We start from the raw sequence: 14,274 nt of genomic DNA, 5'->3' as shown, positions 1-14,274 counted from the left end.
CATCTTGATAAAAACCGAAATTAACTTTTGTTTATTGATTACTTACTGAACTCTTACAACTTGTTTCAAAAATCCCCCCCCCCCCCCCCCACAAAACCCAACTCTGCCAAAAAGAAATCACACGAAAAGCTCAATGAGAAAGGTAAATATGAGATGACAATTCACAACCATGATTTATTTCTTAAAAAGAAAATTCACAACCGTGACTTTAGAGTTTACTTTAATATAGCAACATTTACTCCTTTAAATATTTTTCTTTTTTACCTTTTATACGGTAGACATATAACTGAAGTACCAAATGACAGATTGATGATTCAATGTTAAACTTGCAGGTACACAATAGAGAACCAACATATTCTAACACAAAATATGAAGGCAAACAACATTACAAGATTTCTGAGATGATACAAATATATCTCAATCCAACAGTTCACCCACACAAGTAAGAAAAGATTCTTCTAGTAGAGAGTCCCATTCTTACGTGCGTCATAATAAAGTAAATGGAGAAAAATCAGGACACTTAATACAGCTGCAGAAATATTAATGTAAACATATCCTGACCAAGGGAACTACATATGAAAAATTAGCCTTTTCAAACAAATGATTTTCAGGATATCATACCCCTTTTATTTTTTGCTCTAGTAAATTCCTTCGCTCTTTCAACCTCAGCAGTAGCCTTCTTCAATAAAACTGACTCCTTTTTCTCAAGCATTTCAAGCGTCTGTAAAGCATAACCAAAAGTCAAACAGAAGCTCTTTAAATTTACTTGATAATTTTTAACACAGCTAATTACTTCAACAGACACTAAACATGAATAAGTGAAGGTCTTAGGAAAGACTTGAGCACAAGTATGACACAATGCATCTGGAAAAGTATCCATAAGCCACCTGTGTCTTATTGAGACTCACTAAAAAGGGCTGCACCTCGTATGCAGAATGATTAATATGAAAAAATATCACCAAACAATATTTATTGCAAATGGACCACAAAAATGATGAATTAGTTTGCATTAAGATAATGCCCCACAGCTTCCAACTAAAACACTATTTTATATCCTTAATTATAATGAGATTCATGTTCAGCTTTACAGGGGAAAGAACACAGGAAAATTCATGTTCTACAGTTTTGGGAAGTGAAACGACTATGGAACTGCATCAGACTGTCTTAAAACTGAATATTGTTTAAAATGTGAAAATTATAAAAGACAAAGCATCTGTTTATCAGAGCAATCTCAATAAAAGAATAAACAAGCTTTAACGTAGTTAGATTAAAAGAAATAGATGAACCCTTAACTTTCTTCCCAGATGTTCTGGAAAGAGAAGCCCCTTTGTACATATTATACATGCAATTAGTTATTCGTCTGTCGAAACAGTATTGGCAGTTTCTGCCATAATTGCCTTGAAACCGGAGATATGACAAACACTGTGCATAAACTCTTCAAGGAAAGACCGTAATTTTAGTTCCCTAGAGTCCATATGATGCCTCCCAAGTCCCAACCATGAATTTTTTCTTTCTCTTTTTCACCATCAGAAAGTTTGGATCTTTACATCACCAACCATGAATTAGTTGACCCCAAAAACATATCTCATCAACCAGGCTTCGATCACAAACTCAGATGCTTATATGAATCCTCTATGATGCCTCCCAACTATGAATCAGTTGTCTCAATAAAGAAAAACAAGTCGACTATCAAACTGACCTTAATTCCAAGCTAGTTGAGATTGGCTATATGAATCCTCTTTATTGATTCAATTACATTCATTCCATTCTATAGAAGTAAATTTCAAAGAAGGCAGTTAAGCAGGAGCATACCTCATTTAACTTGTCTAATGTTGCTAGAGCATTTGTTTCTTGTTTGGGTTTTCCAAGTAATCGCTTAAACATTTTCGATTTTGCACAGGAATTGATTGCAGCAAAAATCTTCACGGTTCAACCCACCAAACAATCAATCAACTACTCCTCAATCCCGAATCAATGGGGTCCCAAAAAGAACTTCAAAATTATACAATTCCTGCAACAAAAAATCGGAAGTTTCACACCCATTAGCTAAAATAATCAATCTGCAAGATCAGCAAAATGTTCAAAGTTCCATCAATCAACTACCCCTCAATTCCGAATCCATTGGGTCCAACAAAAACTTCAAAATAATCAAAATTACACAATTCATGCAACAAAAAATCGAAACTTTAACACCCATAGCTGAAATAATTAATCCACAAAATGGGTCAGCAAAATCTTCAAAGTTCGATTAATCAACTTCTTCTCAATCCCTAATCCATTGGGTCCAACAAAAACTTCAAAATAATAATTAAAAAAAATATACAGTTCCCGCAAAAACAAAAATCAAAATTCACACCCATTGGCTAAAATAATCAATCTACAGTACGAGTCAGCAAAATTTCCAGGCGTTCGATCAATCAACTACCCCTCAATCCTGAATCAATTGTGTTCAACAAAAACTTCAAAACAATCAAAACTATACAATTCATGCAACAAAAAATCAAATTTCACACCTATTAGCTAAAATAATCAATCTACAAAAATGGGTAGGCAAAATCTTCACAGTTCGATCAATCAACTACCCCTCAATCCCGAATCTATTGAGTCTAACTTCAAAACCATACAATTACCACAACAAAAACTCGAAAATTTCACACCCATTAGCCAAAATAATCAAAATTATACAAGTACTGCAACAAAAAATCGAAACTTTCACATCCATTAGCTAAAATAATCAATCTACAATACGAGTCAGCAAAATCTCCAGAGTTCGCTCAATCAACTACCCCTCAATCCCAAATCAATTGGGTCCAACAAAATTACACAATCCCTGAAACAAAAACTCAAAAATCTCACAACCCACTAACTAAAACAATCAATCAAAAAATGGGCATACAAATCTTGAATTCATATGAAAAAAACCTAATTTTTTTCCCAATCCAACCATCTTCTTTTCCGGTACATTGGCAGTAGAATAACATTAACTAACCTGGGAAAAATTTGAAGTATTGAAGAGTAAATTGATCAATCGGTCGATGATTTTGTAGAAATTTAATTATTTTATTTTTTATTTATGGAGATTAAAAAATTGGGACTTTTGAAGATTTCTTGTATTTGGAGAAGGAGAAAAGAGTGTAACCTATAACAGGTCGTTGATTAAACTTCTATCACAGACAAATAAGATTTATTTATTTTTTATTTAAATAGAATTTGGGGTTAAAATAAAAAAAAATTGATTCACGTCATGTAAGGTTCATTTGGGGGAAATGCGTTTGAAACCAAAACCTCTTATAAAAGGAGGATCGAAGGTGCAGTCTCATCTATTGCATCGTATTCGTGGGTGATTTATAATTTTACGTTAAAATATGTTTGTTGTTATATTATAAAAAGAGATTTTCTAAGTTGGAATAAAGATTTGATATTTATGTAATTTTATTACTTTTTTATTTAAATAGTATTTGGGGTTAACTTCACACAAGAATAAGTTTTTTTTGTTTTCTCATTTAATCTGTGTCATATTGTGAGCGCGATTAATTCAGATTCGTATTGTATAATTTCGAAATTAAAACCTCTTATTAAAGAAGAACAGAAGAAATAATCTCATATGTTGTAGCACTTTCATAAATGATTTATAATTTCACATTAAATATGCTTATTATCACAAAATTTATAATTCTTAATATACATTTTCCTTCACTATTTAAAGACCATCTTTTTAAATTGAAAAATCACAAAGTATGATTAGGATTTTCATATATAGGTTCACTCTTTTTATCTGTTTTTGTTATTGGGTTTTTGTAGCAATGCATTGAAATTTGTGACATGTATTTAATCATAATGGCAAGTCAATATCTTTAACTAATAGAATCTTAAAAATATATAAATACGTAAATTTAAGAGATTCAATATTTATTATATTGGCTAAGATAATTTTAATTTTATAATTGATATGATTTATTTATCAACTAAATCCTTATCTCGATTATCTAATTATTTTATTGTATTACTATTCTCATATACATTTTTATCCCGATGTGTTTATTCATTCATGTAATTATTTTTCATTCTTAATTTTGATATGTGTTACTTAATTCAAAAATCTATCAAAAATAAACTATTTATTTTGCCTTCACAAAATAAAGATGTACACTACTTTTCTCAAACACCACATATAAAACATATCCTAAATATGTTGTTGTTATTATTAATATTGTCGGTTGGTCGAACTTCTTCTCAAAACAATATCAATTATAAAATATATCAAATAATATATTATTATTATTAACATGGTTGAACCAAACCCCTTTTCATGCATCTAACTTAATTATAACTCTTGTCATGCGTCTAATTCACATATCACCCCTTTATCATGCGTCTAACTCACACGTCACCCACCAGCTTTTGGTATGAATGAATATTAAAGAATTTGTCCATTATTTTTTGTATATATCCACGATAGGAAATATAAAAGAACAAAATAAACGTAAAAAATTCATAACGAACTTCGTCTTTCTTCTTCATCATCTCTGTTTGAGCATTGTAAGATTTCTAGAGATCTCATCGGTTGCAGATATTTTTTTCATACAAATTACCAAAATATATAAAGAATCATTTTTTTCAGTTTCGATTACATATTTTTACGAATTTAAGCTTAATTTTTTTAATTGAATTTTGATGATTTGCAGATAGAACAATGGATTTCATGAAGGTATTCGATCAAACGGTTCGCGAAATGTAACCCCTTTTTCCCTTTTACCCTCTTAATTTCTCGTGTTTTTTTATTTCATTTTGGTGAATAATTTTGCAGATTTTTCCTGTTCTATCAGATTTTTTTTAATCTTTGTAAGTTTTATACTGTGTTTTGCAGAAAGAGGGAGGTTAATTTGAAAGTGTTGAAGGTTCCAGAGATCGAGCAGAAGGTAAAAAAGCTTAGAATTTATTATGTCAGCTTTCAATTTATTTTTTTTAGCATGTGTTAGTCTAGTCTTGTAGATTACTAGGTTGCTCAGACTCTTGGGTGCGTGCTTGATACTTCAAAAGTAGTGCATTTTGGACTTTGGAGAATTCAAAACGGGTGCGGTAACAATTTTGGAGGGTCCGAGCAACATAGTTGTAGAATACACATCAGGCGCATAACCAAGAAATTAAGAAAATTTTCCAAGATTTTAAGTTGTTGAGTGTGAAGGATCCATGTACCAACAAAAACATAGGTGGTGTAATTCCACGAGTGGGGTCTGGTTAGTATCCATGCACCCACCACTAATAAAGGTAGCATGTGTCTTACAGGCGAAAGAAGAAGGGAGGCAGGGTGCATTGCATACATTTGTTCATGTAAGCTCATTAGCTAATTCTACGACTTGAACCCTTGATGTATAGGTCAAATGGGGACAACTTTACTTTGCTCTAAGGCTCACTTTCGAGTTTCAAAAGAAAAAAGAAACCGGAAAAGGGGGAAAGGAAGGGAAAATTCAAGTTTTTGTTTTCCCACTAATCGGCTCAAGTTAACCACATTGACTGATTACTAAACTTAGGATTTGTCTGAACTGCTTTTGATTTTGCTGAACTGGTTTTGGGGTGCTTTCAGTTTCCTTCTTGTTGATCAATAGCTTTATACTTAATATGCTGTGGTATATATCAACCTCTTTCTCACATGCATTGCGCACTGTAATATTCTGTCACTCACATTAGTATGGTTCATCAACATCTTCAAGCATGTTTGTCCGTCATCTTGATCAGGAAACTGCATGAGTTAGGAATCGACAGTCATTTTTGTATATGACACAACTTGCATTAATTGTGTAGACAACTTTGTTGGGTTTAATGGGAATTGACCATAAGAGATTAAGATCCGAGGATATTGTAGTTTCTGTGCTCTGTATTTTCTTTTTTTATATCATTGTGTCCGGGACAACTTGTGTGCTCCTCGACTAATTCCACCGGATACATGCCACCTCCCATCATCAACAAGTATCAGATGGATGGGGACCTGTTGACAAGAAATCACCTAGTGTTTTTTGTGTCTGCTGAGAATTGAACCAGAGACCTTATGGTGCTGTATTTTAATGCTGATCTGCACCTTTTAGTTTTTGTTACACCTGGCTTTTTCTGCACATGTAATCTTTTGCACTTCTTGATGATTTTTGTCATCATAATCACCTTATTTGTCCAAAAGGAAAAAAGGAAAACATTTGTTCGTAGAAAGGAGAGATGGCTGGCATCTCCCCCGATAGGGACAGGAACAGCCTTCGGACTTTACCTTTTTTTGGCAATGAACTGTGAATATTCTCATACCAACCAAAGCAACTCAACATGTTTTTACAATCTAAGAGCATCTAGTGATCTGAATCCCCTTCTAGGAAGATTATTCAGCTTCTATAGCTAGACCTCCAGCATACTTTCCAAAAAGAAACAAACAAAACCTATATTAATTTCAAATTCTCTGTATCAAAACTTGGCATCTTCTTTCTTACCGAGATCCTGCGATCATGCTCACCCTTTCTCTAATTTCCTTCTGTATTTGTATTGTTATAAACCCTGTGTCTATATTCAAACCCCTGTACACTCTCCAGTTTCTTGCTTGCCATGCATAATAGATCAAGGCACCACATATTGCTGCTGCTAGTTCCTTGCGAAATTGTCTCCATTATCTGCTCTTGATCCAGCGCATACATTCCTCTACATTTTTGGTTGGGATTGGGATGCCAGACCATCTACTCATTGCTCCCTGAACCTCTACAATCCAAGTGCAATCTACAAAAAGATGTTGCTGAGTCTCTACTGTATCCATAGCACACAAACAACAATCAGTATCTCCTGCAACTGGAAAAAGGAAAAACAATAACTACACGATTTCCTTTGTTCGAGTTATAATTTAGCGTCATTTATATGACATGCCCTTTAGGGTTTAAGAAATGCATTACGGGAGTGCAAAAAAGATTACTCTAGCCTGGTAATTCTTTTGCTTGTTGGGTTGCCTTCTAGAGTCACTATACTGTTGAGAACCTAGCCTTGCATTTTAAAGCTTTAAGGATATCCTTGCTTTCCTTTCTCTGTTACCTGATAGAGGGAGGAAAAATAATAGCAAAGAAAACATAAAAGAACAATGGAATAAGCAACAATGTGTTGGGTCACTGAAGATAAGTTTAGCAAACAAATTTTGTTTATCTTTAAAAAAGTCATCATTTGATGCGCAAATGAGATTTGTGAAAGTCATAATAATGTCTGAGCTGATGGTGATTTTATTTGTCTAAGGCATGTGGTTATGGCTTTTTCTGTTTTACTTTCCCACATGCACACAATAGTATCAGATAGTGAAATATGGGGAAAAAAAAAAGCAGACTACATGGTGAGATTACTGCAGAAACTTTTAGTTATATAGATTGCATCATATATGAGTTATTTACAGGTAATCATGAGAGAGCATGTGAAGTGAGGGACCACCGTTTCTTATGGGTGAAATGGGGTGAGTTGAAGAAGTGTGGTCTTCAGAGAGTGAGGCACAAAATAATCAGAGGGACAAGCTATCACTTCTATGAATTTGATCTTAAAAGATTAAGAAAAAAAAGGAGAAAAGGAGGATAAAGAAATAGGACCTTCACTTGTGAATAGTAGTACTCCTCTCACTATACACTTCTGTGTACTTTTTGTTGTCTTCTCTCTGTGGGTTGCAGCAATTCTTCTATAACTAGTATTGTTTTGCAAATTCTCAGAATTGCCTCTTATCTTCCTTTTCCCCCTTTGAAATGACTCCTACTTCTTCATCTTCTATATGTAGTCCTCTTCCTATGCCAGTTCTACTTCTGCTGCATTTCCTTTTTCTTCTTCTTCTTTCTTCTATGGGTTGTTAGGGAATAAATCTTGCAGTTAAAGCTATCATGGTACCATCCTAAAGCAATTGAGGCATATGGCTTTCTATTTTTTCACATTTAAAAACAATGGATTTTCATCATATGCTCTTTGTCTCCTATCCCCTTTGTGATCTGATTAAAATGTAGTGTTTTTTTATTTGAATAGGTATTGGATGCTACGGATGACGAACCTTGGGGCCCCCATGGTACTGCATTGGCCGATATAGCTCAGGCCACAAAAAAATTGTATGACCTCATCGATAAAGTTGATAATTCTTATGGATTTTGGTATTTGTTCTCATCATAAAGGTAAATTTGTTGACCCGTCGATTACTGGTGCATTCTGCAGCTCTGAGTGTCAGATGGTTATGAATGTCTTGTGGTCAAGATTGCCTGAAACAGGGAAGAACTGGCGTTATGTCTATAAGGTGTGTATTATATCTTTTTATGGTATCAAGGTTTTGTAGTTGAGTGTTTGCAAGATTAAGAACCTGTAGAAAATAGTGGAAAAAATTTAAAAGTCAAGCTTCTGGTGGTCAATTTTGTTTACATTTAGTTTCCTTTCTATACACTTTCTTGAATCTTATCTAAGGTCTAATAGTTGTGAAATGACTTTGTTACCAGTCGTTGTCTGTTCTAGAGTATTTGGTGGCACATGGATCTGAGCGCGCAGTTGATGAGATTGTAGAACATACCTATCAGATCTCAGTACGTATTTTTGTTTCATTATATTAAATTTCTTTGTCAGTGACAGTTGTTTCATAGTCATACTAAAAAGAGTTTGGTCTTTAGCCTCCTTATCGTGTATTTACATGTTTCCCTGTTTACTTTTGCTACTCAAGTCTCTCGCAAGTTTCGAGTATGTTGAACCCAATGGGAAAGATATGGGAATCAATGTGAGGAAAAAAGCAGAAAACATTGTGGCACTATTGAATAACAAGGAAAAGATACAAGAGGTTAGAGAAAAAGCTTCTGCAAATCGCGACAAGTAAGGAAATGCTTTAGTGTCTGACTTTGCTTTAGATTACTTAAGATCCCCTCGTAACTAGTGCCATGGTTGCACGGTCATGATGGAAATGCTACCTTTTAGGTACTTTGGACTGTCATCTTCCGGAGTAACAGTTAAGTCAAGCTCTTCCTCTTTTAGTAGCAGCGGCAACTTTCAGAGTAGTGATCGCTATGGAGGTTTTGGAAATAAAAATGATGGAAATTCATTCAAGGATAGTTACAAGGACAAGGATCGGTATGGTGAAGATAAGGTTGACCGAAGTACTTTTAAATCAAAAAAGGGATCATCTCCTTATGGAAGGTCTGTATGATTTTTTTTTCTGCACTATGCTTCACTTTATCCTTTCTATTTTACTGCACTCTTTGATTCTTAACCATGTACTGTTGGTTGAGAAACTCGTGTGATTCATATATGGGGTTTGTGGTATGGGTTTTTTAACTATTGTTTTCCTTATAGTTGCTAACGACTTGTAATGTACTGATGCATAACCATCCAATTGCCAGTTGTTTTGAATCTTTGCAGAAAATGAAGAGATATTTATGCCTAGAAAAAGGGTCAATAAGTTCTTTTTCTTTCATATATCTGATCAGTAAACAAAAGAGCCAACATGCTTGAGACTGAGGTTCTTTTGTTACCGTCTTTCCTCCTTTCTCATTTCATCCCCACCGCATAACTTTCCTCTCCAAAGCAAGTTTAAATTTAGGCTCTTCAATTGCCTCAACCAGGCCCATGTTAAATGAGTATGACATGGTTATGTGCACTATATGTGGACCATACAAATGCGCTAAAACCTTCTTAGAAATTCAACATATCCCTCAGTTACTCATACCTGAATGACATAGCATAGTTAAATTTATTTATTTTTGTTATTTTGGTCATCTTTTGCTCCATAATCAGAAAGGAGATTATAATTGATAAAGAACTGCTGAAATCTTCCATAAAGAGGCAACTGCATTTGGATTGTCCTTGTTCTGAATCTCGTAACTTTGTTGACCACCTTTAGGATTGCTATATGCAGGTTAATGGGTTTGTAGGGTGCTGTGTCTGAAGAGAGTGATGTAGAGTGTAGACTAGAGGAAATAGAGTGTGCTGTTGTCTAGTTTCTATTGACTGAGAAGTGTAAGAAAGCATAGAGAGAGCGAGAGAGATGTGAGAGGAGACAAAAGAGAGAAGAAAAGGTAACTGGAATAAAGAGTTGTATTAGTTATTTTGATATGATAGAGAGAAACTTGTCTCTTTTTCTACATTGATTCTCTTCTCAATTGGGTCTTCAATTTTCTGAATGGTGTCTGCACAGTCTGCTCCATGCATTCTTTCGGGCCTCAATTGTTGTTTAGTTCTCCCTCCCATATGTTTAGACAGCTTATATGCACCAGTTTGAACTTTATTTTTTCTTCTTCATTGCTTTCAAATCGACTGAAGTTTAAGTGACTATCATCACATACAACGGTTCGTATTGTTGCATTTCAACCTCATTATATCTCCCTTTTCTTGAATTTGAGAATATTTTGCAGCAATGTGCAAGCCACTGCTTCAGCTAGTGGATCAAAGACCGCAAAGAGAGTAGGTAAACCTGATAAAGCTAGTTCTAGTCCTAAACAGAGCGCAGCTGCATCTTCAAGTAAATATGAGGAAGATTTTGATGATTTTGATCCTCGAGGGACTTCAAGTACTAGTAAGTATCTTTATATCAATCTTTAACATTTGCAATTCTAGTCTATGTTTTCCAGAAGGCCCTCACTTTCCAAGTCCCCATAATGTTTTGCATTTAAAGGTGAAATGTCACTAAAATTTTGCATACAAAGGTGAAGTGTCACTTTTACAGACTAGGTGGTTTGTGCCAAAAGATAGAGGTCTCATGAGCAGAAGTGGAAGAATTTTCTTTCAAAAGCTTAGGTTCTTTCCAAGGGGAAAACCAAGTAAATTGTAAAAAGATGTCGGCCTTGTGATGCCTTAAAAAAGGAAAAAAAGATGTGGGCTGGACCACAAGATGCTAAAGCAGTTAATTGGTTATGAAAGTGAAATACAAGGTTTGCTTGTCCTGCTTTCCTTTCTGTTTCGTAGAGAAGACGTTCATCTTTAAATCAATTTCTTATCTGGTTGAGGAGGTGCATCAAATACTTTGGATGTTCCAAACATGCGGGGGTGGGGATGGAGGTTTTAAAACTTTGGGTGTTGCTGGAACTTATTTTTTTTTTTTTTAAGGAAATGACTTGCGATATAAAGGAAAATAAGTCAGTCTCTAACTACTTTGGAGCAAACAAAAAAAAAGGACATCCTAAAACATTTCAAAGAAATGAAAAAAAATAGAGTGACATCTTTCATTGTGGTCAGTCCTCATGATTTCATGTCTCTTCTTTATATATGCTTTATGAGGTAGCTTTAAGATAATATTTTAATGCTCAAGTCACAGCATCAAATTTCCTTGTGCAAGTCTTTTAGTTTTAGTTTGAGACGGGAGGCGTAGTTTATTTTATTTTTTATATACCCTCTTCTGCCCGCATCTTCGCCTTTTTGTATTTGTTCATGTAGTCAGCCTGTTGCTTGTGTGATTATGGGTTCCGCAATTACGTCTTTCTTTAGTCAACCAGTCTCTGATTGATTCTTTTAATTCTTTTGACTGCCAGTAAAAGCTTAAGGACTTGATTTACTGAAAAATGGGAAGAAAGCCTAAGGAACTTGAAAATTTGTTCTCAACAACCTTCCATGAATTCAGATGGGGCAATTCCCAAGTAAATGTTTTTTTTTTGCGGGGGGGTGGGGGCTTCTGTTATGCAAAATATTTTTAAAAAGGTTCTTGCTGATAATTAATTCATCTGGAACCTATTCCATGCAATTCATCTTATAGCTGGTTCGGGATTGTGGTGCAGTTGTTTCCTTGCAATTAACTACTTCTTTCACTGTCAAGCAGAGCCTTCTACAGGAAACTCTGGCCAAGTAGATCTATTTGGGCAAAATTTGATGGGTGACCTCTTGGATGCACCAACACCTGTTCCAGCTGATAATTCTTCTGTCACCAGTCATCCATCGGAGGTTGATTTATTTGCTGACGCCAATTTTGTATCTGTGAAACCAGAGTCTAAGGTTGGGGTAACCTCTTGGTCTCCGGTTCATGCTTCTTTGCAATTGTACTTTTTTTGTTGTTAGTTATAAATTGTCCCTGTTCTATTCTGCAGATAAGTGTAGATCTGTTTGCTTCCCATCCTTCCTCTTCACCTGTAGCTTCTTCAACAATGGATTTTTTTGCTGCACCAGATCCTGTTGTTCAACCCAACGTCAAATCTTCAAAACCAGTCCAGATAAATACTACTATGGTCGATCCATTTGCTACAGTTCCACTAAATAACTTTGATAGTTCTGATCCTTTTGGTGCATTTGTTTCCCCTGCTGATCCTATATCAGTACCCAATGTAAGTGCCACCAGTGGTGGGAATCAGCAGACTCCTACCAAATTAGACAAATCTCCTCTCCAAACAAAGCCCTCACCAAAGAAGGATAATTTTCAAGTCAGCTCCGGAATATGGGCTGATTCATTGAGCCGTGGACTCATTGATCTGAATATTGCTGCACGTAAGTTTCTCTCTGACTATACATAGTATGCTTAGCTAACTCAGGCAATAGTTACTTGTTGTATAGATGATTGCACTTAACATTCTGTTTCCCCTACAGCTACAAAGGTCAATCTTGCAGATGTAGGCATCATGGGTGGATTGACCGATGGGTCGGATGGGAAGGAAAAAGGGCCAACCACTTTTTACATGGGTAGAGCTATGGGTCAAGGAACCAAACTTGGCCAATCCGGGTTCGCGTCCACAGCAACTGGTGCAGATGACTTTTTTTCAAGTCATCAAAACTATCAATTTGGCAACTTCCAGAAGTGACTTTTCATCAAAACAACTGATATTCGTTCTCCCCAGCTTCCTCTCAGTATTCATTTGTGAATCTCACAGCTATATTGAAGTAGAGAAGAGCAGCATATCGGTGCAAGTTAGGAAAGTGATCAATGTTGTGTTAATACCAGGCCACTAATTCATACACTATGCAACTATAATGCAGAAATATTCTTGTACTTGATCTTATGAATCATGTCATAGGCATTTCCCATTTATCATATCATCATATATTATTATAAGTGGGAAGATCCAAAGTGCAAAGTTGGATTACCATTTTACTCCTATATTAAATCAAAATATTAATTTTAAAAAATAAATTAATTAAATATTAAACATTAAATACTAATTATATCATATTATTATATACTTAAAGTGGAAGTTGTCAAGTCAAAAGTTGAAAAATGAAAATATCAATAGAAAGTTTAAATTAGATATTTTTATCCTTTTAACAACTAAATTTAATTATATTTTTAAAACCTTTTTTTTCTTTTGTATTTATTTTCATTTCTCTCTTTCAATTTACTTAACACATACCGTGCATATACAATATAAAAATAGCAATAAACAAGGTGATGCGTCACCTCTCTATAGTCTCCAATTGCATTAATCATTTTTTCCCATTTTTTGTTTGAATTTTTCAAATTAGTTTTATGGTTAAGAATTTAATATATACATGGGGATTATAATAAAATTTAAAGATTCCTCTAACAGCAAAATGAATAGCAACAGCCAATTAGGTAGAGTGAATTACGATTTAAGAAGGAAATTAAGAATTGCAGTAAATGAGATAGTGAAGAGTCATAGCATGACATGATACAATCAATTGCTATTCTTTTTGGGGTGAAATTGTCAAATGACTATAAAGCTTCTAACTTTTTATTTTATTTATAAATATGGACTCAAAACGTATGATACAAAAGCAATACCATCGGTGGACTGAAAAAGGTATGATATGATTTTTGTGTGTTAATTGATTTCCATGAAAACCTTAGAAGAGATGATACCTTAAATGGCAGGTATCTTTATTTGGCTATATACTTATGAAAATTGAAAAGAATTATGTGGCACAATGATTTTTTTTTTATTGAAGTATGTCTAATCTGAAAATTGTATTGCAGAGACTGTTTCAGAAAGTACAACACCAACAAATAAAAAATCATAGGTATTTTTATTTATTATTATATTTTCTTATTTTTGTATTTTTGTATTTTTGACTCATTAAGTACTTTTCCTCATTATTTTTATGTTCCCTTTTCCATTATCTTTATGTTCCCTTTTCCATTTAATGAGAATTATAATCGGCCCATAGGAAACACTAACTGTCACTTTGATGGCTTTTCTACTCCTCCATTGAATAATTTGACTGATGAAAAAATGCTCATAGCAATCCATTTTAACTTTATCTTTCTCATATGAATATTATTTCGTTGAGTCTATGATCTCTTCTCTAACACTTGAACACACGAGCAAATCTATAACAATTAAATTTGGTCAATTTATTTAGTATTTAAGTAATACTTTTCTC

At 34.2% G+C, this 14,274-nt stretch overlaps 2 protein-coding genes across 2 annotated transcripts in view; one reads left to right on the top strand and one right to left on the bottom strand.

Annotated features, from left to right (window-relative positions):
* Positions 1-3,092, bottom strand: part of LOC102581914 (vacuolar protein sorting-associated protein 32 homolog 2-like) — a 6,652-nt gene extending 3,560 nt beyond the window's left edge. Inside the window, exons 1-3 of the mRNA XM_006340188.2 lie at positions 2,990-3,092; positions 1,813-2,011; positions 622-721 (exon numbers count right to left, since the gene is read on the bottom strand). Of these exons, the coding sequence (XP_006340250.1) occupies positions 622-721; positions 1,813-1,884 (172 nt within the window). The 5' untranslated portion in view covers positions 1,885-2,011; positions 2,990-3,092. The remainder of the gene's footprint in view (positions 1-621; positions 722-1,812; positions 2,012-2,989) is intronic.
* Positions 3,093-4,462: 1,370 nt separating this feature from the next.
* Positions 4,463-12,930, top strand: LOC102581581 (clathrin interactor EPSIN 1). Its single transcript, XM_006340187.2, has 12 exons — positions 4,463-4,539; positions 4,686-4,734; positions 4,868-4,919; positions 8,014-8,093; positions 8,197-8,275; positions 8,472-8,555; positions 8,690-8,835; positions 8,938-9,156; positions 10,371-10,531; positions 11,768-11,940; positions 12,033-12,426; positions 12,526-12,930. The coding sequence occupies exons 2-12, from the start codon at positions 4,694-4,696 to the stop codon at positions 12,735-12,737; spliced, it is 1,641 nt and encodes a 546-aa protein (XP_006340249.1). The 5' UTR covers positions 4,463-4,539; positions 4,686-4,693; the 3' UTR covers positions 12,738-12,930.
* The last annotated feature ends 1,344 nt before the right edge of the window (positions 12,931-14,274 follow it).

Source organism: Solanum tuberosum, unplaced genomic scaffold, assembly GCF_000226075.1.
Source record: "Solanum tuberosum cultivar DM 1-3 516 R44 unplaced genomic scaffold, SolTub_3.0 scf00017, whole genome shotgun sequence".
Classification (NCBI taxonomy): Eukaryota; Viridiplantae; Streptophyta; class Magnoliopsida; order Solanales; family Solanaceae; genus Solanum; species Solanum tuberosum.
The sequence above is the reverse complement of the archived record's forward strand: the minus strand, read 5'-3'. Positions and strand labels throughout refer to the sequence as shown.